The sequence below is a fragment of the Rhinolophus sinicus genome, chromosome 17 (genome assembly GCF_057876585.1).
Source record: "Rhinolophus sinicus isolate RSI-liver-muscle chromosome 17, RSI-T2T, whole genome shotgun sequence".
In the NCBI taxonomy this organism is placed as follows: domain Eukaryota; kingdom Metazoa; phylum Chordata; class Mammalia; order Chiroptera; family Rhinolophidae; genus Rhinolophus; species Rhinolophus sinicus.
Window position 1 is genome coordinate 135,726,557 of NC_142517.1, and position 27,311 is coordinate 135,753,867.

Below are 27,311 nucleotides of genomic sequence, written 5' to 3' on the forward strand. Positions count from 1 at the left end.
GGCTGAACACTGTGTAGAAACTATAGGCTTTATTTGCAGGTAAGAGGTGAAGAATGTCAGTTTTGAAACATGAAATTAGAACACTTAAGAGTGGAGCACTCATTTTAGAAACTTCAAATAGAAAGAAAAGTTAATTCCTTCTTTTCCCTTGTTTCCCTTCCTTCTGTTCTTCCCTTCTTCCCTCCTCCCCTCCCGCCCACCCCGCTTCCTTCCTTCCACAAATATTGAGTACCTGTATTCCTTAGGTAGTGATCAGAACTGAGAAAATAACAGCAAACAAAACTGACAAGTTCTGCACTCAAATGCTGCTTACATTATTCCAGGGAAATCAGAGGTAAAACAAGTACATAAATTAATTCATTTCAAATGGTAGTGCTACAGAAAAAATAAAACTGGAATTCATATAGTTATGTGCAATTAAATAAAAATGGGAAATAAGATGGTGATGAAGAAGGTATACACCATTAAATAGAATGGTCAGAGAATGTCCTTCTGAATGTTGACGTGTTAGCCAAGACTTGGATGATAAGAAAATGAATATTGTGGGAAAAACACTACAGACAGATAAAACAGCAAGTGGAAAGACATCGAGGAAAGATCAATACAGTTGAAGAAGGACCAGGAAAGCAGTGTATCTGGCATGTGATGAAAGGAGAGCAGTAGGAAATAAGATGGGAAAGGGAAATGGTACAACACCTTAGGTCCTTACAGGTCCTGTGCAGAGTTTGGATTGTATTATCAAGCTGAGTGAAAGTTATTGGGAAATTGTTAAGGAAGAGAGTAGCATGATCTGGTTTATATTTTAGCAGATAACTTAACTATTATGTGGAGTATGAATTTTGAAGGGGAAGCACAAACTCATAGGAACCAGTTAGGAATCTATTGTATTGGCCAGGAGCGAGATGGGTAATTCAAATCAAATCAATCAATTTCTTTTTCCTAATCTGAAACTTCCTATAATGGAAGGTATAATGACCAATGACAACTAAAATAACTGCTCTGGTTTTCTAAGTATGGGTGAATGGATTAAATGAAACAGAAATCTCTTTCTTCAATGTCCATATTGTTCTCCTACGTTTCTAATGAAAAGGAACTGAAAAAAGGAAATATGAAAAGACAAAAGAATGATAACATACCTTTCTGGAAGGACAAGAAAGATGATAACTTACCATTTTTGGCTTTGCAAGATCTGTTGTCTGGCTGCATTACATAGCCCTCTACACAACTGCAAGCATAGGATCCATGTGTATTTCTGCAGGTCTGGCTGCATGTACCATAAATAGCACATTCATCTTGATCTAAAAGGAAAATTGGCATCATTTCTAAGCAGATTTATTGTTGGGCATATTTTTTTTTTTTCTCCTTGAAGAAAACATTTATTTTCAAACATTTGAAATAGACTCTTGTTTTAAAAAAAGAAGAGTCAATTCCAATAAGAGTTTTCAAAATCACACTAACTGAAATAATAAAATTTAAAAATCTGCTGATTCATTGTTTTTTGATAGTTATAGAAACACAAGATTAAATTTAATATCAGATTTTTTTAAGAGGGTTTATTTACATCTTTAATGGGCAGTCTAGAGCTCCTTGGATGTTTTTACAGAGGTATAAAATTGACTCCAAAGAACATCTGTTGCATACTTTTAGTGTTTATGACATTGACTTTTTCACTATTTTAACAAATAACAATCTACTAACATGGTTTTCAATGAACAGATTAAATAAGAGGTCTGAGCCAGGCTATACAAACTTCTCTCACTAAATCAAAAAGAAGAAATTATTAAGCACTTGTTAAGAAGAGAAATTTAATCCTAATTAAACTTGATTTTAATATCTATGGTCCTCCTTATACTCCTTCACTCCTTCCCCTCTCTATAATTCTTTCCTGCAGCAACTATTTAATCTCTATAAACAGCAGATACTTAATGATTCTTAACCAACCAGGCAAACAAACAAAAGAAAATTCTGTCAGCTAATAATTTAGACTAATATGTATATTTAATCTGTTCTGTGTACCAAGCACTACATGAATCCCTGAAGAAACCAAAATTGATAAAACATGGTTCTTACCCTTAAGTGAAACAAGCCTAGTGAAATATAATTTTGGTTCTATAGATTTCCTTATAATAGAGTCATATTCTAGTTATGATAGAAACAGAGAAATGAGTGAAACTTCGTGGAGTTAGAGGGAGAATGTTAGGTGAAGGCTACATATTGATCTGAATTTAAAAGATAATTTGGATTTCCTCAAACTGAATAAAAAGGTATGAGATGAAAAGGGGCATTCCATTTTAACAAAATACCATGTGAAAAGGCATTGGGATGACATAGTGGGGATTTCAAAGAAGTGTGAAGAATGAAGAGAATAAGGGTGTATAAGTATTCACAGATAACACTGAGAAAGTAGTTTTAGGGCCAACTAATGAAGTTATTTGTATGCTAAATTAAAGGGCTATGCATTACACATAGGCACTGGGAAGCATTAATTAGATAATTTACATGATCAACTTTGCATTTTAAAACGAAAGAAACATGAAAAATGGATTGCTGAATGTAGAAAAGAGATCTTGGAATTGTATTTTGAAGTCATATTTTAAACTAAGTCAGTGGCAATGGAAGTGGAGGAAAAGGAATGGACTCAAATGTATAAGAAATAGACAACGTGTGAAGATCGGATATGATGGAAGTGAATGATGGTACAATTTTATATAAAGTGTAGATTTCAGTATAGATATCATGGTAGGAAAAATGAGTTTGGTTTGGATGTATTAAATTTAAGAACTCTGTAGGGAATTTTTGAATAAATGATTAACAAGTAGTTGGAGATATGAGACTGCTAAGATGAGTGAGAAGTGTCTTGGAGTATTTGGGAGTCAGTAGCATATGGATAGTGTATTAGAAACAAAACAAAACAAAATGAAATAGCAGAAGGTTAGATAGGTACCACACAGAGAAAAATGGGAAGTGAGAAAAGCTTTGCTAGAGCAAAATACTGCAGGGCACCAATATGAAAAGAGCAGGCAAGAAAGATAAGTCCATGAGCCTCCTTTGAAGGAGACTTTATGAGAAATTTAAGGAGTTAAGAAAGGTGATCATTTCAAGAATATCAGTGTTCAAAAGCATTATATTCAATGAAGAAGTCCAGTAAAATAAATAATGAAATTGTCATTTGGTTTTGGAAGTTAGGACACTGGTGTACTAACCTTGGTGTAGCGGAAAAATGACATTGCCATAAATGGTAGGTGGATCTTCTTAACTGGAATGTGATTTTGTTTTACTCAGTCCTTAAATGGAATATACAAACTTTGGCCTATTAATGGAGTTTGGTGATTGGAGTTTCGAGATACTGAATTTGAAGAGAATTTGGGACTCTTGGAAATAATTTTTGAGGAAAGGGGTGAGGAAAGAGACAAAAAATGGAAGAAGAGTCCTCAGTTTCTGGCAATGAGTTCTTAAACACTTGTTGTTTTTTTGAACAATAGAAGTGTCCTTTGTTATTTATAATGAGGCCCTTGGGAATACAGTGAGTCACCTGAATGGGATGACTCAGGGTGGCACTACTAGATAATGTCAGGATCAGGGATAGTCACCAGAAAGACAGAACAGGAACTCTCAGCCCCACCCTCTGACACCTCAGAATCCAAGTTAAGAAAGACATTTGCTAAAAAAAAAGCTAAAAGATTACTGAGAAGCAAAGGGGCCATTTTAATTGGAAAACTATGCATTTTTATGGCATTAATTTGCAATTTTCTCAGATTTCTTTAGCTTTATATAATAGTCTGCATTCTTGGATGGCTTGTTTGAAATAAGTAGCTTTGGGGATAGAAAGAACAGTGTTTGAAGGTAAGACTATAGTGATAATGAAATAAATTAAATCTTATATTTGATAAAGTCCAGTCCATAGTGGCAGAAATGATTCTTATCTACTTTCATAGATGTTTCAACTCTAATATTATTGGTTCTTCTTGTTTTTCTGATATGATTATGCTATCCAGGAGAGCAATATAATTAATGATTTCTTTTGTTCTTTCTCCTTAGCCAGAATGCACTGCTATAACACTGATATAACACCACAAAATTGGCAGCAAAGGAATAGGCATGTCATTACTTGTAATGCTGCCTTCTTTCTCCCTTTAAGGACAGAAACTATCCTGGAAATATTACTTCATGAAAGAATAAAAAATAATAAGACCTGGCCATTCAGGAACGCAGAGAAAATAAAAGGAGCTCCTCTTCCACTGGTGACCTTCCATAATGATTGTTGTATAATTCCTTCCTTATATTCAACAAAGTAAATTGATTATGGCTATTTTTATTAATTTAATTAAGAGATTCAGGAGAAAAGATCCATACAATATGTGATGAAAATCCTGACTCCTGCAGGAGTCAGGTATGCCAAAAGGATAAGAAGGATGCAGTATAGATATATTACCCTACCTTGTGTGAATGACAAGTACTATTTTGAAATAAAAATTGTAGGTATGTCCAGAGGTACTATTCACATTTGGCTGACTTTTCTTATTATAAGGAGTCTAGGGTTGCCAGATCCTCTTTTTTTTTTTTTCCCATCTGATCTTTAGTGCACAATCTTCTGATTTTTATGTGTTGACTTAAAATGATGTGAGTTAAATAAATATAACCGCTTGGGCCCCATATAGTCAGATTATTCAGCCTCCGTGTCTGATAGACATTTAATAATAAATGTTTCTATAATATTTGTATGATGCAGAAAATAAATGACAAACTAAAAATTCAAGGCCCAAATATTCATTAAAAAGAAAACAGTAGGCCAGGCTGGTGGCTCAGGTGGTCGGAGCACCGTGCTCCTAACACCAAGGTCATTGGCTCAATTCCCACATGGACAAGTGAGCCGTACCCTCTACAGCTAAGATTGTAAACAACAGCTTTCCCTGGAGCTGGGCTGGCATGAGCAGCCAGAGGTTGGCTTGAGCTGCCGTAGTAGGCTGCTGAGTGCTGCTGTGGGTTGCAGTATGCTGCCATGAGGGTCCGGTAGCCAGTGTGAACAGCCCGGCAGCCAGCGAGAGCTGCTGTGAGCTGCAGACCAGCGACCGACTGCCTTGGGGGTAGGGGCGCAAGGCTCATAATATCAGCATGGGTCAGGGAGCTGTGTCCTACACAACTAGACTGAGAAACAACTGCTTGAACCAGAGTGGGGGGTGGGGAGCAGAAGAAGGGGGGGAAAGCAAAGGAAAAAAGAAAAAAAAAAGCAAACAGCCTCTTCAGATTAAGAATTAATGGGCTCTGAAGACCTGAGTTCTATTACCGAGAAGATGTGTGGTCTTAAATAAGTATCAGGGTATCACTTTTCTCACTTTTGTCGTTAGGATTTTGAACCATACTCTCTCTGAGGGCTCTTCCAAATTTAGGATTCTGTTTTAAGGTAAAAGTGGTGATATTAGAGCAAAGCTTTAAAGTAATCATCAAAGCACCAATTTCTTTGGAAAATATTCCATTTATCAGTGGCTCTGGCAATGAAGTTATTCCTCAATTTTATACATATTAATAGATTTTATATTTTATGTTTTTATATATAGATTTTTAATACCATATGAAATAAAATAATGTATAGTTTATGTTGTGGATATATATATATATATATATATATATATGTATATATATATGTATGTATGTGTATATATGTATATATATACATATATATATATACATATACATATATATACATATATATATATATGTATGTGTATATATGTACACACACACATAGGTAAATATACAGAGGGTGTCAAAAATATTATCTCTATATAACTGCACAATTTTAGAAAGGAAAAAAAATTACTAAAATTGCAATACTCAATATATGACGATAACAAAAGATGAATACAATTCTTGTTTGATTTCTGCAATTACAAGAGGTGCTCAAAGTAGTTACCATCAGCATCCAGACACTTCTGATTATGGCAAACTACTGCTTGAGCTATGTTGACCAAAGTGTCTACTTGTATACTTTTTTTGGTACCCCTGGTGTGTATGTATATGTGTGTGTGCATGTATTCATATGGAGAAGTAACAGAATTGTTCAGTATTGCACATTGAAGTCATTTCAGAAAGTAAATATTTGCTTTAGAGTACTCACAAAAGCAAGAATTAATACATTTCTAAAAAGTGTAAATATTTTTTTATGTCCATTATTGCTGTTGGTAAAATGCTAATTGTCAGAATTACTGATGTGAAAATTGTAAAGAAAATTATATGATTACATATTTTAAAGGGGCATAATATGATTACATATTTTAAAGGGGCATAGGCACAAGATACTTAGGAAGTCAAAAAATTAAATCTAATGTATTAATGATTAATCAAATCTTTTCCCATTGTTTACATTTCTCATATTTGACATTACTACAATATGAACTGAAAATTGATTGGTATAAATGCACACCTGTAACATTTATATTTGTGGTTTGGGGGAGTGGCAACTTTTAAATATCAGGAAAAAAATTAACATAAACACTGTGTGGAGTACATGGGAGGTACTCAAAAGATTTTCATTCAAATTCTGCTCACTAAGCCTCTGTAAAAGAAAACAAATTGAACAGAGTTTCATGTCACACTTACCTTTACATCTTCTCCCATCTTCTTTTACTTCAAATCCATCCTCACAGTAACATCTTGTACTATTTCTGAACATTGCACATTTATACTGACAATTCAACTGCTGGCAGCTGGGTAACAGTTCTGTTGAGAAAAACAAAAATATTATCTCTTTGTAACTGCACACATATATGGTGTTTAAATTTAAATATTGTTAATAAGTACCCAGTGTCTAATAATAATTATATAGTTTTCATTGTTATTCTCCAAAGTTTCTGTGATTGGTCAAACAGTATACATTCCCTTTAAAACATATTACTTTGCATTTGTTTGAAGTATTGTTAATAAAATTTGTGTCAATCTGTTCGGGCTTTCACTTTTTAGTTTATGATGTATGTTCAAAGTCACAAATCCTTTCAAATTCTGGTAAATTAAATTATTTCAAAAAGAACAATGTCAAGTCAGTGCTTGACTTCACCATTTATGCCTTTCTACCTGACACATCAATTGATTTTTCTCTCTTTTGAAGTCTTGTTTTAATTTACCAATCCCTGTGTAACCTTCATAGCAATCAATGTGAATATATTTGATTTCAATAATTTATCTTTCATTGGTGGCAAAATATTAGACAAATAGTGGACATAATATATTTCATTATATTTCAACTCTTTCAGAGCAAATATATCATTCAAGCAAAAGTTAGCCAGCCCTCAGAGCAAATTAGGATTCAGTATGATAAATGCATGAAACAGATACGGATTGACTGGAGCGTATTCAATTCACAAATAATCTGTAACAGGAACAAGATTTGCTAAATTTGAAAAATATATAGATAGAATGCATGACTGACTTTGCTGAAAATAATATTAATGAATTGTTATAATTCCCCCTCTCCCTAAACACACCCCAGGGAGAAAAATAAGGGTTTTGAAGACTAAAACATAGTGATTTAAAATATGTTAATATTTGTCGTAGTTTAGTTGGTGCTTCAGAAAATTATAAATTATAATAAAATTAATGAAGAGTCCAACGTGGAAAAGAATAGCTAGAACATTCCAAACTGAAAATCTGGGATTTTACTGAAAAAATAATTATCTGTATTGCTTTCTTAGCCCAATTACTTTTCAACTGTTTCATGTAACTATTTCACACATCTTCTCTTTTTAAAACTCCAAATCTCCTTCCTAATGTTCACTCACATACGATAATCTTGCTTCCTACTTTTCTGAGAAAACTAAAGCAATCAAGAGATTTTATGTTTCATATTTATTCATCTCTGCATATTCTTGTCCTCCTTGCTTTTCAAACTTGGCTGAACTCATCATCAAAATTCCCAATCCCAACTCCTGTGCACACATCCCATCCCCTCTCACATAGTCAAGGATATCACTTCAGCTATTCTCTACTTCCTAAAATAATCATTTCTGTAAAAAAAATACAAAAACAAAACAGAAAAAAACTTCCATTAGAACAAACTAGAGCGCCTGTCTTTTTTTAATCAATTAACTTTTACTGGAACACAGTCATGCCCTTTTGTAAAATATTACCTATGGCTGCTTTTACACTATAAAGGCATAGCAGACTAGTTGCCTCAAAAACCTATGTCCCACGAAGCCTAATATATTTACTATAGCCATTTACAGAAAGTTTTCTGACCCTTTTACCAGTTCATTCTCAGCACCAAACATGCTCTTATTTTCTCCAACTTAAAAACAAAGAACCTTGCCCTCACTGACCCTACTAGTCTCCACTGCCCAATTCCTCTTTATAACAAAACACACACACAAAAAGAAACTGTCCATACCCATTGTCTCTCTCTTCCTCTTTGTTTCTATCTTAAACCCAATTCATCAAGCTTTCCCATACATTGCTCCATAGAAATTGCTCATGTAAATATCTCTCATGACCTTAGTGCTGAAAAGTACAGTGGTCTTTTCTCAGTCCTCATCTTAATTATCTATGGTATCAGCAGCAGTAGACGGGTAGACACTTCTTCCGGATACAGATTCATCCCTTTGCTTTCAGGGCTCCATACTCTTGGTTTTCCTCCTATTTCATAGCCTCCTCTCCAGGGTCTCTCCTCTTTTTGTCCGTTTCCTAAGATTGGAGTGCCCTGGGGAAGCAACTGTGGTCTTTTTCTTTCTCTATCAATATGCTACTGACAAACACATTGAGTATCATGGCTTCCCCTCTAACTAGAACACAACAGCTGTACCATAATTTTAAAACTAGTTGTGTCCTCTTCAACTTTTAATTTTCACTGTTCTGATTACAATCATTGCTTTATATTACAGTTCATTTTCCTTGAAAAACCTGGAACAATTTGTTTCCTTGATATAAATTTAACTGATATACAAATCAATTATATCTTACTTGGCGGTTTAGATTTGGGGTGAGTGCTAATTATATGCTACTATAAATGTTAATGTTTACATACTGTACAAAGACTAGTAATCTGGTCTATAATAATACATCATTAATAAAAAATATGAAATATATGGTTCTTTGGAAACTATGGCATTTCTGCTTTGTATTATGATATTTACATTTTGGTTTTCCCCCACTGATATCTATAGATACAAATTATAAATCTAATATACATCAAGTTCTTCAAATATGCAATATTGTTGAAACTCACAACAGTCAAACAGGTAGATATTATGATAAGTTACATTTTATAGATGAGGAAACTGATGGTTGAATACTAACCCAAGATTATACAGCAAATATATGACAGAGCTAGCATTCAAAACAAGGTCATTCTGACTACAAAGACTTTCTTCTAAATAATGCCTCTAATTCTCACTGTACAATCTGGTGACAGTTAAAACCATGGTGTATACACTATATTTTGTTGTTGTTGTTGGTTTGTCTAGGCCTAGTAATGTGCTATAGAAATGGGAAGTGTTTCATAATTTTTATAGGATGCATGAATCAATAAATCAATAAAATAGCTTAACACTAGGATGAAGATTAACACTCTCAGGTGGCATTTCTACTTCATTAAATTAAACTAGGTCTTAAAGATAGTTCATTTGCATCGTCAAGGTGGGTAATTGAGTTGTCAAATCTTGTTTGATTATGGTGGAATCAATCCAAAATTGTCTTGCATATATATGCCACTTTAGTGCAACATTGATTGAACACCTAGTCAATGTTAAGCACTCTGCTGGGGTTCCATAGATGCAAAATGGCTTTAGACAAATTAAATGATTACAATATGAGTGTGGAAGTGGGCGGGGTTAAGTGGAAAGAACAATCATATTACAAAATAGCTGTAATTCATAGAAAAAAACCAACAACATACATGCTAAATAAAAATACAAATAGCCTGAGCTGAAAGGAGGATTCATTCACAGATTAGAAATAGGGGTAAGTATCCAGAAAACAGCTGTGAAAGAAATTTAACTTATGCTAAAATTTAAAAAAATAAAAAAGAGTAAAGCAGACAAAATTTATAAGGCGTCCCAGAAAAAGCAGACAATATAAGAAAATAAATTAAAAATACATTGAAACATACAAGAAGTACAGACAATGATAAATAAACTTGTGTGGCTAAACCATAGTGTATGATATGGTAGGAAATGGAACTACAATTATTGTTTCAGACAAGGTCAAAATGAACTAATTCTTAGATTAAGTAGAATATCCTGTCCTGATAATAGGAGTCATCGCTAGTTATGGAGGACAGAAGTGATATTCTCTGACTTACATTGTTTGAAGAGAGAAAGATGAGGGAAAAATAGTGAGGGAAGAAAAGCCATCACATGGAGAGAAATGGCAAAGGCATAAATTAGGACTATGATTATTTAGATGAACGGATGACCAAAAACTTGGTAAAAGTATTATTCAATGACATTGAGTTAACAGTACCAACAAAATGAATTAAGAATAACAGGAGGACTGGAACTTTGGGGAGAAATAATAAATTTGCCTTTGACTAACTGAAAATGTGGATGAGATAATAAATAGGAGAAAGTTGAGAATCTGAGTCTAGCTAAGAAAAGAAGTCTGCATTGGAGATGTAGATTTGAACGTCATAAATGTATCAGGTTGGTGCAAAAGTAATTGCAGTTTTTGCAATTGTTTTTAATATTTTAAACCCCAATTACTTTTACACCAACCTAATAAAATTGGTAATTGCAGTTCAAAGAGGAAAGAATCATCCTTTATAAAGAACAGTTATGATAAAACTAAAACCGGAGAATTTTCATATATGAAGGGAAAGCACAAGAGAGATGTTGACAAAGAAAACTGAGAAATAATCAAATATATAGATGAAAACCCTAGAAAGCCTCACAAAACCTAAGGTAGAAGAACAGTTAATTGAAGCAAGCAGAGCCATAAATGTCAAATTCTTAGAGAAATATACTTGGATGAAGCCCCAACAATACACTGGGTTTCCTAATAGGATCAATTAAGACCAGAGAGGACCAAGATTAATGTAGTAATGGATAGGGACAGAAAGAAGAAGCAGGAAAGTTTTCTCATAAGACAGACTAAAATATGTTATAGCATAAAGGGAATGGAGTTAAGGGTATTACCTAATTTATTTAGTTTATACCTTAAGGCATGTATATTAACTCAGTGCTTTAAATGTATTATTTTTTCCACTTAACCACTTAACCCAATTCCATTTTTCCCCTGTATCAATCCAAAGTAAAAAAATCCATGGCCTATTGGTTCCATATTTCTGCCCTCTCCAATCCAATCCAATGTGTGTTGAAAAAAGTTATCAATATGAGGGAAGTTATGAGGAGAACTGAGGAGAAATAAGAGAAAATGGGGGAAAAAATGAGTAGGAAAGGGCATTTTTCACACATGGTTTTGGACATTAGGTGGGAATCGGGTGGTTGAAAATAGCAAAAGAGACAAGAGTAACTTAGCTTTAGGTTTATTGAATTTATCCTATATGAGAGTTTGTGTATGTGCAGAGACGTAATAGGAAGACAATTAAACAATATATGATACCAGGTGAAATGATAAACATTGATTTTTTTAATAGATCATGAAGAACTATGAACTAATAACATGAAAAAATAAAATTTGGCTTTACTGTGAAAGCAATTACTAATTACTGTAATGTTATCTATTTGAACTGCTTACCGTTTATGCTTAATTATGTGCAACACTATAATGATTATGTATGTAATTAAAATTGCATCAGATTAATTTTGTTGGAAAGCTTATTTGAGTAGAAAAGAAATTTTGTACTTGAATCACTGGTCTTTACAAAATGCTTTTTATGAAGCACGGTCATTTTTTCATGCAACATTATCATTGGTTTGGATCTTAGACTGAATTAGGAAGACCACTAGTAGTTAAGGGGTTGAAATATGCAAGTCACAATACAGATATGTAAACATAGTATCTAATTTGTATTCCTCAGCATTATCATAAAAGGAAAGTGTCTTTTTAATTAAGGGACAGGAGCTATTATTTCAGGAATTAAATCTAATCCAATTGATGAAGACTCACTCCTTTCTGTTATTTTTAAGGAATCTTGGGGTGTCCTTTTCAAAGTCGTACAGGGGAATATTATAAAAATGTGAATATATTTTTTTCTATCAAATGCAAGTTAGCAGTTTACAATTAGTGGGTAATTTTGAGGCATCTAATTTTCTAAGCCATTCTTTAACTTAGAAATAGATTTAATAAATAGATTCCTAAATTTGTATTACTAATAAATAGTAAAAAGAATATGAGGATAGAAAATTAATTCAGACTAAATGTCATATCTCTTTCACCGCTTTTTTTCTTTTTTCCTGTGTGCTGATAGAGTGTTATGGTTAAGGCCTGGGACTCTGAAGCCAGAATATCTAGGCTCTAACCCTAGTTTTACTAATTTCAAGCTATGTGAGTGTGGTAAAGAACAGATAATGTTCATCAATTCTGTTTCCTCTTCCTGGACACATGAAATTATTCCATTTCCCAGTTGGCTTGCTACTAGGTTGGAGACATATATCTGGGTTCTAGACAATGTAATATAGGCAAAATTAGTACATGCCGCTTTTGGAACTGGCCTCTAAAATGTTCTGTCAATCTTCCACTTTTTTCACCTGTCAACCCTCTGAATGCAGGGAATCTGGAAGAAGACTTACAGGATCTTTGGGTAGAGGCCCCAAATTGAGGGAGCATAGAACAACACATGGGGAGCATCTGCTGGACCTAACTCGACTGCGATGGGTGAAAATCTGGATTTTTGTTGCATTAAACCCCTGGATATGAGGATTGTTTGTGACATAATACCATGGTGATTGGTAAATGACATAAGCTCTTTATACCTGTTTTTCTTTATTGCTAAAATGGAGATAATAATAGAAACTACCTCAAAGGGTTGTTACGAGGTTTAAATGAGGTAAGTCACAAATTTCTTAAAATATTGCCTGCCTTGGTAACTCTTTTTATCATCCTTATTATTTTTATTATCACTGTACCATTTAAGCTTAATCATCCATTCAGCACAACAGAATATATATTGTCAATATTCTCATAATTTTCATACTCTTCAGGCAATTTGAAACTATTTCTTTTTACAACAGAAAAGCTTTCTCTTTTGCTCTTTTAGTCTTTGGGAGTTATACGACATAGAGTTTTGCCCCCAAATCACTTGTACAAATTTTTATGTTTTCCAGAGAAGATACTTTTTAGGTAAATTCTCATGAAACAGTTTACTTAATTGCAAAGTCCCCACCACATATGGAAACAGTAATCATAGGAAATAAAGATTTGTCTGTACTGGCTAACTTGTTTCTGTAAAATATAAATATTACACTCTGAAGCAATAATTAATTTGCTGCATAAACATGGACTAATTAACAATTCAGGTAAGCAAATTTCACAAATACAGTAGCATGCACAGTCTTTAAGGACTGTTATGCTTTTTAAGAGCATTGGGTTTAGAATACATTTCCATAAATGTATGCAGGTTTATGATCTAGGAAATGGATACAAATAAATTTTGCTAACCTGCCTCAGAGTAAACACAGGACAGTAGAAAGTGGTGATCAGAAGTCAATAACCTGATTCCAACAATGACAAGATTCCAACAATTATAATAAGTACAAGTTTTGACTGGTAGGAGGTTTCTTCCCTCATCAATTTTGTTTATGTAAATATCTCTAAGCCACAGGACCACTGTTTGCAATCTTGCACGTGTAGCCATCAGTTTATCCACAGTGTAGTGAACAGCAATATTCTGGCAGCCTTTGCGATCTATAATCAAACCATTCACATCGATTGTGTATTGGACTTAGCAGGATAGTGAGAACACAGCTACACTATTTTATTCATGTGCTTCTAGATTATACGTTTCTCCCTGAGAGGAAATTAGAACTTGTTTAAACTCTTTGGAAATACAAAGAGATATAGATACCTTTCCGAATATATACGTTAACTGAGACATTATTTTACAAAATGGGATGATGTTTCATTCTCAATTTTAGTAATCAAATTACTCCTTGAATTTGGCTTATATGAAAGTGCTTTTTAACCATGAACTATAATCTTAGTAATGAGGAAAAACATATTTTTACTGAGATAGCACATCGGAAAGATAAGTATTTCACTCACTTTTTGAACTTGGATTGAAAATCTGATGCAGCTACTTATCATGCCAGACAGCCCATCTTGTCAGCAGGACATATGCTCCACATATTTAGAATGGTGATAATTTGTGTCACATCATTCATTCTCTCACCCCTGTTTCCTTGGCCTAGTAAAATGCAATCGTGAGCTGCCTTGCAGAGACTAGGATGCTCCTTCTGACCTCTAACATGGATTTCTTCAGAATTATTTGCTTAGTGCTAAACTACAACCCTGGCCTCAAAGTTTCAGTGTGTTCTCATGTAGAAAGATATAACATTAAGGAAATGCTTTACTAATGATTTTTTTGGTCCCATTTTTGTTATTATGGTATAATTTACATGTAGTAAAATTCATTCTCTTTAGTGTATAGTTCATTGAGTTTAGATAAATGCATATAGTTGTGTAACCAATACCATCATCAAGCTATAGAAAAGGACAATTATCCCAAAATAATTTCCTGCGCCCTTCTGCGGTCAACTCCTTTCCCTACTGTCAGTTTTTGGCAATCATTGATCTGTTTTCTGTCTCAGTAGCTTTGCCATTCCCAGCGTGTTATATAAATGGAATTATCCAGATGATAGCATCTTTTCTTAGCATAACATTTTTGAGATTCATCCATGCTATTTTATCAATAGTTCCCTCCTTCATTTGACGAATAGTATTCCATTGTATGAGTGTACTTCGGTTTGTTTATTCATTTCACAACTGATGGGTATTTGAGTTATTTCTAGTTTGGCTTGATTGTGAATAAAGTTGCTATATACATTTACATAAAAGTTTTGTGCAAATATAGGCTATCATTTCATTTGGGTAATTATTGGAAGGCATGCTTATAGGGTAAAAGGATATTTTATTTTGTAAGAAACTCTCAAGCTTTTTTCCAAAGTGTCTATACCACTTTGCATTCCCACTATTGATACATATATCTCTCAGCTACTTGGCCTTCTGCCCACCACTACTTATTATCAGCTTTTTATTTAATTTTAATTTTTAAGCCATTTTAATCAGTATGTAATGGTACCTGATTGTAGTTTTAATTTGTATTCCCCAATGACTCATGGTATTCAATATTTTTTCATGTGCTCATTTGCCAGTCATATGACACCTATGGTGAACTGACTGATTTTTTTGCCCACTTTTTATTAGTTTTATTTAATTGAGTTTTGAGAGGGAATATTATCTATCTGTCTGTCTGTCTGTCTATCTATCTATCTATCTATCTATCTATCTATCTATCATCTATCTATCTATCTATCTATCTATCTATCTATCTATCTATCTATCTATCTATCTATCTATAATATACAGTGTGATAAAAATACAGTGAATGTTTAAATAAAAAAAAAATATTATAGTAAAAGACACATTGCCATTAATCCCCCTCAAAATACTCTCCCTCACTTGGAACAAACTTATTCCATCATTCTTGCCACTTTCTGAAGCAGTTCTGGAAGTTGTCTTTCATGAGTGTTTTTACTTGTGCTATCGTGGCTACAAGTTTCTGCATACAAATTTATTATGAGATATTTGATTTGTAAATATTTTCTCCCAGTCTGTACCTTCTCTTTTCACTTTTCATTAGTGCTTTTCAAATACTAGAATTATGAAGAAAAATATTTCTTAATTTTGATAAAATCCAATTTCTCAGTATTTTCTTTTTTGTTTGAATCATGCTTTGGTGTTAAAGCTAAGCATTTCTTGTAAAAGCCAATGTCTCCTATGTTTCCATTTAAAAGGTTTCTATAGTTTTAGATTTCTGGTCTAGTTTGAGTTAGTTTTCATATATAGTGTAAAATATGAATTAAAGTTTATTTTTTTCTTTTTGCGTTAAATATTGAACTTTTCCAACACCATTTATTGAGCAAGACTAACACTTCTCCATTGAATTAATTACCTTTGTATCCTGTTAAAAATCAATTATGGGTGCATCTCTGTACTCCTGTGTTTCATTAATCTACATGTTTATCCTTTCTCCAAAAGCATACCGTTTTGATATAATAAATTTTGAAATCTGATAGCATGAATTTTTATGCTAAGTTCTTGTTTTTTCAAGATTGCTTTACATTTTAGTTTTATTTCCATAAACATTTAAGAAACAGATTGTCAGTTTCTATGAGATCGGGCTAGGACTTTAATTGGAATTATGTTAAATCTATAGATTTGGGAAGACTGTCATCTTAACACTATTAAGTCTCCAAATCTACAAATATGGTGTATATGGGATGATTTTTTTTTTTTTGGGGGGGGACCTTTTCTTCACAAGTTTCCAGCACACTCTGCACATATATATTCGCTTTATATCTAAGTATTTCATAGTCTGGGTTTTTTCATATGTGCTATTGTTTATTTCAATTTCCTGTTGCACATTGCTAGCATTTCTAAATACAATTGATTCTTACATGTTAACCTTGTATTCTATGACCTTGGTAAACTCACAAAAAGACACAAATTGTAAATATCAGCAAGGAAAGAGAGGTTGTTGCAACAGAACTTACAGCTTTAAAACAATAAGAAAAAACTATGAACAACTCTTAAGTTTGACAACATAGATAAAAGAGAAAAGTTCCTTGAAAGATACAAACTGCCAAAGATCACTCAATAAGAAGCAGGTAATGTGAATATTTCTATGTTTTTAAAAAAACGAATTTATAGTTAAAAAGCTGTTCATAGGTCCAGATGGCTTCACTAGAGATTTTACCAAACATTTGGAGAAAAAATAACACCAATTCTACACAAACATTTCTAGAAAAGAGAAGGAAAGTAAACATTTACTAACTCATTTTATAAGGCCAGAATCACCCTAACACCAAAATCGTACAAATACATTAAAGAAAAAAAAAGAAGAAAAAAGAAAAAAAACCTGTAGACAAACATTCCCTTTGTACATAGAGGCAAAATTCCTAATAATCCAAATCTAGCAACATCAAAAAGAATGATATATTTTGACTATGTGAGGTTTATTATTAATACAGGCTGGTTTTAGCATTTGAAAATCAATTAATACAGGTCATCATATCAGTAGAGTAAAAGAAAAGAAAACCTATGATCATTTCAATAGATGCCCAAAAGGCATTTAACAGAAAGCAATACCCATTCACAATAAAAACAAAAATAAAAATTGCTTAGCAATATAGTAATAAAGGGTATTTTGTAAACCTGATTGAATTATTTTTCCACAGAATGAGGAACAAGTCATAACAGGAGTAGGATAACTGCTCCTACCACTCATATTCAGTAAGGAATGGGAGGTCATAGCTAGGTCCTTAAGGTGATAAAGATATTTTAAGGTTTACAAATTAGAAAGAATGAAATAAATAAATAAAAATATTTTCAAAGAACACAATTGCCTACATAGAAAAACAAAAACATAAAAATACCCTACCAAAAAGCCTGCAGAAATAATAAGCAATTTTTAAAAATTTCTATTTAATAAATGCACATGAATAAGCTGTCACCTGATAGTATTTATTTTGCATATTAATATCCCTTATGGGTTAAACATTCTTTCAAAAGAAAAAGCACAGTTCTGTGTAATTTAGATGTGCTATTATGAGGTTGAAGTTGTATACTAATCATGTAGTTTAAGAAAATATTCTGTGGACTGAGTTTAAAGTTTATAACACATAATATACTTTTTTTAAAAAAATGATGTGTGTGTGTATGTGTGTGTGGGTGGGTGTATACTCAACACATACATCTTCCAATTGTTTTTAATAGCTGTATATTATGCTCTATTGATGATTAGTAATTTAATAAATCAATTACCTGCTGACACATTTAGTTTATATAGAAATACAACTATCTGTTCAGAAACAGTTTTACTCTTTATTTTATACTGAAGAGGAGTTTCTAAGAAGTGCTACCCAGCTAGAGACTCTCGGTCCTGCCTTTCCTTACAACAGCTTAGGGCCTCATAACTTGTTCTCACTAATCAAAGGTATGTAGAAATTATATGCATCTCTTCTGCATCAGGAAGTTTAAGAGTGAAGATGTCTTCTCCACTCCCATATTCTCTTATTCTCCTATTTACAGTCTGGAAAAATCAAATTATGGCCACACTTTCATGCTGTTTTCTCATATATTTCTCTGTATATACCAAGAATACAACTCTGAGGTATGCTACCATGTATTCTTTGAAATGTATGCATTAAGTAAAAGGAAAACCAAAGTACAAAAACAAAATCCTCCGAGTGTCCCATGCAAATGCTAAGAGATTTTTCTCATTTTATGTCATAATTGCAAGTTTAGGGTTTACTGAGAGAAGGAATTCAAACCGTCCCATCTCACTGGCTAACTATGGATGGAAACTGCTAATTTTGGTTCTCCAAATAAAATAAATTATAGTAATATACCAACTTTAGATATTTTATTTTATTTTAATAGCATTACAAAGTTTACATATGCACATTTTGAAAAAGATTTTATTCATAGAAAATTTAAATCTATTTACCAAGGCAGAATTAAAGAAGAAGAGACTAATTTTTTTATTGTATGAAAAGACAGATTTGGCTTCAATATCCACCAACAAAATTTGCTAAATAAGAAACCTGTAATCTGCAGGTATAAGTTATTAGTGGGGATATTGTTCAAGAAAAGTGATTACTTCAGTTTTATCTATAAGAGGGCATGAGAAGATAAAATAAAGCAACACATGCTGGTGTGGAGTTCTCAGAACAAATTACATAAGAATAATGATATTACTGACACTTCATAGGGATAGTGTGAGGTTTTAACACAGTAATTCAATAGAACCATTTAGCTTAGTGTCTGACATATTTTAAATACCCGTTGCAGGTTGGCAGAGTACTATCATTATAATCATCAACAATACCTCCACCGAAGGGATCCAGAAATTTTCATTTCTATTGTTTGTTTATATAAAACAACAGACTAGGCATACTTGGTAATTTGAAATGTGCCTTAGTCCTTAAAGTAGAAGACAGATTTATTTGTAATATCTCTTACCAGATATTTAACTCTAGACTAGTTTTTTAATCTTTCCAAAACTTAACTTTCAACTGAGCACATGTTTTGGTAAATTTTATGACTATTAAAAGGCATAATGAGAGCAAATATGCTCTATAATTTTTCAAGTATCATATAACTGCTGAGATAAGAACTGGAATTGGAATAGATAAGGAAAAGAAAGCTGAGAATGCTAGGTGCATTATGCTGTTAAAGCCAGTATTTTGCGGTATTATACATCGTGTTTAGTATTTTGCATTTGATTTTGCAGTAAGGATTATATGCTAGATTAACTAATAAGATAACTATTGTCAGGTCTTTGCTGGTTCAATATATTTAGTTGTGAACACAGAGAAACTATGCTTAAGGAAAAAAAAAATAAAAGAACAAAAACTATATTTACCACAAGAGCCTGAGAAAAATACAATTACCTAGTAAAATTGTATACATCTACTAAAAGAATTTTTCATGCCTAGAGGTAGAGGGTAAGAAAATGAACATATGTTTGAAGGATTATATATATATAAATTATATAAGCATATTACATAGCTTATATGAGATAAACATAATGGAATGGAGGTTATAGTAACAACTGGGTTAGAGGAAGTGAAGAAACATGAATGAAGAACTCTCTTTTGCAAAGGGAGTTCACAACTTATGGCAATTTCTGCATGTGAAGAAGCTTAGAGGTACTTGTGACTAAATCTGTGTATAAACTGAAGATAAATAAAAGTGGTCCCCCCACTTCAAAGGGCAAATACCCTTCTCTTAAACCCTCATACTAACTAGCCCCAGTCCATAGGAGGCAGTGATGACCTTTGGAAGGTGTCTGTTAAGTTCAATACAATGAGAATGAACACAGACAAATGTAACACAGTTCCTGGCATATATTAGGCTGAAACATGCTCACTAACTATGTTAAGCATAACAATTATACATACCTCTTCACCTCTGCACTTAGTCAAATCCTCAATAAATGATAAGAAAGGCACAAACCAATAAGATTGAAGAAAATAAGAAAAGAGACTAGAAAGAAAACAATAATAATATATATATATATACATATATACATATATATGTATATATATATATATATATATATATATATATATATACACACACACAAAAATGTAGAAGTAAAGAGGCAATAAATGAGTGCTGATTGACCTTAGTCTTTTAGAGTACTAAGTAAGTAAAAACTAAGCCAAGGGTTGAAGGAGATTGTAAGGGATGATTATCAGGGCTGTTGTATTCCGAACACACAGGCTATATACTGTACAACTTATGGGGGCACTATTAAAATTTGATATGAATGGATTTCAAGTTGTACAACATGGAAGCCCTTGGAGCCAAGAAGCAAGTATATACAATATCAAAATTCTGGAATGGCTTAGAAATGGAAGGCACTTAATAGCCCTGAAAGGAGAAGGAGTGGGAGTAAGGTAGATTGGGGATGTAAACAGGAGAATTGATTGCAAGGAAAAGTTAGACCTATATTTCTTCTTCTAAGCCTTGCAGCAGAACACTGAAGGTTTGTTCTCTGAAGAGACTGAACTAGAGTAATTCTTACCTGGAGAATAAAAGGCAGAGAAAAAGGCAAAACTATCACATTAAAAAGAGGAGGAATATACCCATAGGGTGGGAGCTCTTTTCCAGAAACAGAACAAGAATACTGGGCTTCAACTGCTCTCATCACTCATACGGCAGAGTTTCCACACCAAGAGAGACAAGCCAAGAAGACCAAAAGCAACCACACCCACTTAGAATGCCAATGGTTAATCAGAAGTGTCACTCTGAGAAAAATGGGACACTGTACCTATCTCCAGCTCCAGAGCAGTGATGTGCAGATTCTGTCTGAGGGAAAGCAAGCTTGAAGAACATGAAAGCTAGGTCATTCTCCCCATGAGAACTGACTTTCTTTGGAACACAGTATGGGGGAAGATCAAGCCTAAAAGCACTGCCAAAAGCAATGGAGTTGTTGGTGGTAGTTAATTCAGACAAGGATGGTAGCTCCATGGGAGCAACAAACCAAAACATAGGTCAGCTAGAATAAGAGGAAAAGATGGATAAGAAGAAGAATCCTACCAGAGTTAAAAAGAAAAAAAAAAAAAAAGAAATTCAAAGTCTGCTTCAGAAAAGTAGCCAAAATTTCATTGAATAAGACTGTAGAGGAATTTATGCCTAAGTATATTCTTTTCTTTTCAAACAAGAGACAAATCAGATCATAATTAGGGCATGGAATGGGAGAAAATAAATATATAAATATATTTTTAAATTATATATCCGATCAGGAATTATGATTCATAATTATAAAAACTTTTACAACTCAACAACAACAAAAACAAAACAAAAAATTAAAATGAGCAAAAAACTTAGATGTTTCTCCAAAAGAATATATATATATATATCTCCAATAAGCACATGACAAAATGTTTATCAACATGATTAATCATTAGGGAAATGAAAATGAAACCCACAATGAGATACCATTTCACACTCATTAAGATGGCCATGATTAAAAAAAGAAAATTAAAAAAATAAACAGAAAATAGCAAGTGTTGCCAAGGATATGTAGAAGCTGCAACGCTGTGCATTTCTGGTAGTAATGTAAAATGGTGCAGTCACTATGCAAAATGTTTTTTTTGTTCCTTAATAAGTTAAATACTTGATTACCATGTTATCCAGCAATCCTATTTTTGGGCCCATAACCAAAATAATTGAATGAAGGGATTTGAACATGTATTTATACACCCTTATTCACAGTAATATTGTTCAAAATAACTGAAAGGTAGAAACCACCTAAATGGTAAATAAAAAAAAAAGGAAATAAACAAAGTGTGATACATACATACAATGGAATATTGTGCCACAGCATGGAATATTGTGTCCCAGCATGTGCCCCAGAATAAATAAACCTTAAATATGTAATGCAAAGTAAAATAAGCCAGTCATAAAAAGATGAATGTTGTACGACTCCACTTATGTGTACCTAGAATGGTCAAATTCATAGAGATAAAATACAATATTGGTTGCCAGAGTTGGGGTCGGGGATGGAGATTTACGGTTTAATTTGTGTGGAGTTGCAGTTTGGTGAGCTGAAAAAGTCTGTACTTTATGTACTTAATGCCACAGAGCTAGACACTTGAAAATGGTTAAAATGCTAAGTTTGATGATATGTTTATGGTACCATATTAAACAAAATTCAAAAACAGAAATAAATGGAGCTCTGAAAATGCCTAACCAAAAAGAGCAAACGAGTTCATATAAACAGAATGGTAATTTATCAAAATGAATTAAATGGAAATTATTGATTTAAAAAGAACAATATCTAAAATGGGAGAAAAATCTAGAAAGTTACCGTACTAAATTTGAACTAACTGAAGAACTGACAAACATGACAATAAATTATGCAATCAGAAGATTGAAGGAAAAAAAAGACTGTAGAAAAATAAAAACATTTTCAGATAATGTGGGACATCATTAACATATCAACATACAAATAATGAGAATAGCAAAAAGAGAGGAGAGATATAAAAGGACAGAACAAATTTAAAAAAATAATAACTGAAAAAGTCCTAAGTTTGATGACAAATATTAACACATCCCAAAAGCTCATAACTCTCCAGGTATATTAAATACAAAGTCATTTGCATTCACACTGAGAAACACCATAGTTAAAATTTAAAAGACAAAGACAAAAAAATCTTGAGAGCAACTAAAGAAAAATGATATATCCCTTTCAATGAAGCTCCAATATGTAGAACAGCTGATTTCTCATGTGAAACAATGGAGGTTAGAAGAGAGTGGAATGACATATTCAGAGTGTTGAAACAAACGAAAATGCCAACCAAGAATCTTACATCCAGTAAAGCTCTCTTTCAAAAATAAGGGCAAAATACAGACAGTTCAGATAAACTGAGAGAATTTATTGCTAGCAAAGACAACTTATAAGAAATACTAAAGGCAATTTTTCAGGTTGAACGCAGGTGACTCTGGGTAGTAAATAAAATTTATATGAAAAAAGAAAGAACATCAGTAATGATACTTATGTAGGTAAGTATAAAATATATAATTGCATAATTCTTATTTTTCTCTTATCTGATTTATAAAGACATTGTGAAAAACAATATGTATATTAATGTATTGTGGTGCTTGTAACACAAGAATGTAATATTATAACAATACTGTGTTTCCCCGAAAATAAGACTTAGCTGGACAATCAACTCTAATGTGTCCTTTGGAGCAAAAATTAATATAAGACCTGGTATTATATTATATTATATTATATTATATTATATTATATTATATTACATTACATTACATTACATTACATTACATTACATTATATTATATTATATTATATTATATAAGACCAGGTCTTATATTATATTAAAATAAGACAGGCTTTTATATTAATTTTTGCTCCCAAAGACATATTAGAGCTGCTTGTCAGGCTAGGTCTTATTTTCAGGGTAACATGGTAATAACATGAAAACAGGAAGAAGAAATAGAGTTACATAGGAATAATGTTTCTATATTGAAAGAAAATATAAATCTGAGTAGATTCTGATAAGTTGAGACATATATTGTGAACCCTAGAGCAACGATTAAGAAAATAACTGAAACATAATGAAATAAACTATTAAAGGAATTAAAGCATTACACTAGACAACATTCACTTAAAACAAGGGAAAACAATAAGGAGGAATAGCAGAGCAAGAGACATGAAATGTATAGAAAACAAAAAATAAAATGGCAAACAAATCAGACTGTATCAATAATGATATTAATGTTAATGGATTAAACGTCCAATCAAAAGTCAGAGAGAATACAAGGCTGGATAAAAAGTTATGATACAACTATATATGCCATGTACAAGAGACACACTTTAAACTGAAAATACAAATAGATTGAACGTAAAAGGTTGGGTAAAAGTATATGCAAAGAGCAAACATAAAAAAAAAAATTGAAATGGCTATAGTAGCATCAGACAAAATTGACTTTAAAACAAAAACATATTACATTAGAGATGGAGAATAATGTTTTATAATAATAAAATGATTTATTAATCAGGAAGATATAGTAATTATAAACATATGTATACCTAAAAACAGATTATATGAATTAAAAAATGCATAACTGCAGGGAAAAGTAGATAATTCATCAATAATATTTGAGGATGTCAATGCCCTACTTTCAATAATGGATAGAATGACTAGACAGTAGATCAACCATTAATAGAAGACTTTAACACATAAACAGCTAGACCTAGCAGTTATCTGTTATACTATACTCAACAATAGCAAAATACGCATTCTCTTAAGCACACATGGAACTTTCTTCAGGTAGACTATTTTCTAGGCCAGAAATCAAGATTCTACAAAGTTAAATTGAAATCATACAAAGTATGATCTCAAAACATAGGAAATAAAATTAAAAATCAATAACAGAAACAAATGTGTGGAAGAAATAAGAATGTGGACACAGAAGAATACACTCCTAACTCCTAAATAACCAATCAACAAATAAATCACAAAGGAAATTACAAAATACTTTTAGATGAATGAAAATGAAAAGCATAATACACCAAAATTTATAGAATGTAAATGAAGAACTATGTAGACATAAATGTGTAGCTGTAAATGCCTATACTATTTTTTAAAAATGTTAAAGACAGATCTCAAATAAATAATCTAGTCTTTCAAAAAAGACAATGAAAAAATAAATCCCTACAGAGAAATACCAAGACCTAGATAGCTACATCAGTGAATTCTGCTAAACATTTAAAGGAGAATTAATATCAATTATTTACCAACTTGTGAAAAAAATAGAACAGGAGGATATGCATTCCAACTCAGCCAGTATTAAGCTGATATCAAGGCCAGAACAAAACATAAAAATATAAAACTACAGACACTATCAATGTAAAACAAACTACAAAACGAAAAATCAACTACTATAAACACAAAAATTTACAACTAAATATTAGCAAACCAAATCCAGCAACATAATAAGGATGATATTCCATAAACAAGTGGGACTCTATACAAGAAAGGCAGGTTGGTTTATTAATGACAATTCAATTAGTATAATATATATCAATAGAATAAAGAAAAAATACATGATTATCTCAATAGAAACAGAAAAGGTATCTGAAAAAAATTGAGAGCCCTTAAAATACTCAACATGAATTACTTTTATATCAAAATTATTAATTGGAAAAAATAGGAACCAGATGGCGACTCTAAAGGGTCTTGATATATAATCAACGAAAGCATTTTTACTCTTTGGGGTGTTTTCTGAGGGATTTCATAAAACAAAAGTATTATTTTTAGTGGCTCTTATGTTTTTAGTGAAGATCATCTTAGTTAGACACTTTTACTCAGTGTCTTCCACAAGTATTTTAATTGCTTTATCATTTTCTTGCTTCAGTGTAATTATGAATACAGTTGAGATGACACTAAGTAATATATCTCCAAGCTGTAATTACCTGGACCACAATATTACAATGAAAACTTTAGCTTTTGTGGACTATACAATAAGGAAATAGAAAGACAACTAAGGAAAAAATTAATATATTAACCACAAGTACTATTTACAGTAAGAGATTATATATATTTGCAAACTGGAAGATAAACTAAAATCCCCCCAAATAAGAAACTGTTATTTTAAATAACTATAAGAACTCAAGCTTACCCTTTCAATGAAAGTCCATACGTAAGAACATTTATTTTGAATCCTGAGCACAAGTCACACTTCATAAAAATCCTAACTGTGACCAATTTCCATTTCTTAGTTTCATTAAATGCATTCTACAAGGGTAGAGGAACAAACATAATGTAAATGTAATGAAGTCTTTTAAAGGAAAGGTGTTCTACCTCTAGGAAAAATTGGTAGGGCTCAAATCTCTATCTGAGAAGAGGAAAGAGGAAACTCTGGTAATGAAAGGAAGAGGTCTGCTGAATCCCAAGGAGAGTCAGCTTAAAATTCCAAAGCTCCTGTTAAAAAACATTCTAGGTAATTCTCAGTGCTACTCTGGCTTCCTTGCTTCAGGATTTGCAAAGAAAGGCATCTTGGTATAAATAGCTCAGTTATAGAAGTGTTTGGATCTCATTTGGATTGTGTTACTTCAGAGGCGTCAGCACTTTGGCTTGTTTTTAAAAATTAATTAATCAATCTATTAATTAACTACAGTATATCTATTCTGCCGTGTAGCTCAAAACAGTTTTAGCTACCTAAGGCTACAATCCTACTCCCAGGAAGAAAGATTAGTGTAACACTATGCCTAAACTAGTAAGGGGTTGTTCTCCATCACATTATTTGTTTTCTTATCCAGGTAATAATTTACATAGAAGGAGGACCAACTGAAACCCATGCCTACTTTTTCAGATAGGAGTTGATAATATCTGAAGCCTAGGAAAAAGTAGGCCTCATATCTCCATATAGTCAAGTCTAAGAGACCAACATGACTGGACTTCTATTCATCATCCCTACGGCAAAATATCCATGGGAGGCTGAGTTGTTTCCTCTCCGACACTTCACTTTCTAACATTTACTATCAGTCTCCATCTAGTACTCCATCTAGACCTGTACTGAGTTCCATTAATGACTCTTAATTTTTCAGTCATACGCATAGCACTCAGAACCTAAGAGTGAGGCTGGAAGAAAAATCTGGTTCACTTTTCTTGGAGGAGAGGGGCACATCTAGCTATCCGTGCAATATTTTTTTAAGTACACAGATGAATGACTTAGGGTCTGGCTTAATTTATATCAGGAATAATTCTTTTATCATACTTCATAAAATCTCTGATTTGATAAACAGACCAGGTATTTAAAATTAATAGGTTTTGATACACAGGACTCTTGTACAAAACTTGTTTACAGCAATCATGCAAAAAAAAGATAAAATGAATACATTTATAATAAACATAACTTTTTAATGTTTCGCATATTTGAGTATTTGGGGACTCAAGGCATAGTCAGGGGAATGCATATTAGACATGTATAATGCAGGTCACAAAAATACTCTAATGCTGTCTCAAGTATATCCTCTATATCTAAGCCACTTTGGGGAAGTGCCAAAACATAGGTATTCTGAAAGCTGCTATGAAAAGAATCAATATAAGCATAACTTCTAGGATAATTCACCTTTGTCTTTTGTATAATAAAATGTAGTTTGTTAGGCA

General features: G+C 32.4%; 1 protein-coding gene across 4 annotated transcripts in view; it reads right to left on the reverse strand.

Moving 5' to 3' along the window:
* The window catches only part of LRP1B (LDL receptor related protein 1B), a 1,805,568-nt gene that overhangs the window by 974,552 nt on the left and 803,705 nt on the right, over positions 1-27,311 (reverse strand). For all 4 annotated transcript variants that reach the window (XR_012497488.2, XM_074335779.2, XM_074335774.2 and 1 more), the window contains exons 4-5: positions 6,598-6,717; positions 1,170-1,298 (exon numbers count right to left, since the gene is read on the reverse strand). Coding sequence is in view for 3 of the 4 variants with exons in the window: in XM_074335779.2 (XP_074191880.2) it covers positions 1,170-1,298; positions 6,598-6,717 (249 nt within the window). In the remaining variant the exon portion in view is untranslated. The remainder of the gene's footprint in view (positions 1-1,169; positions 1,299-6,597; positions 6,718-27,311) is intronic.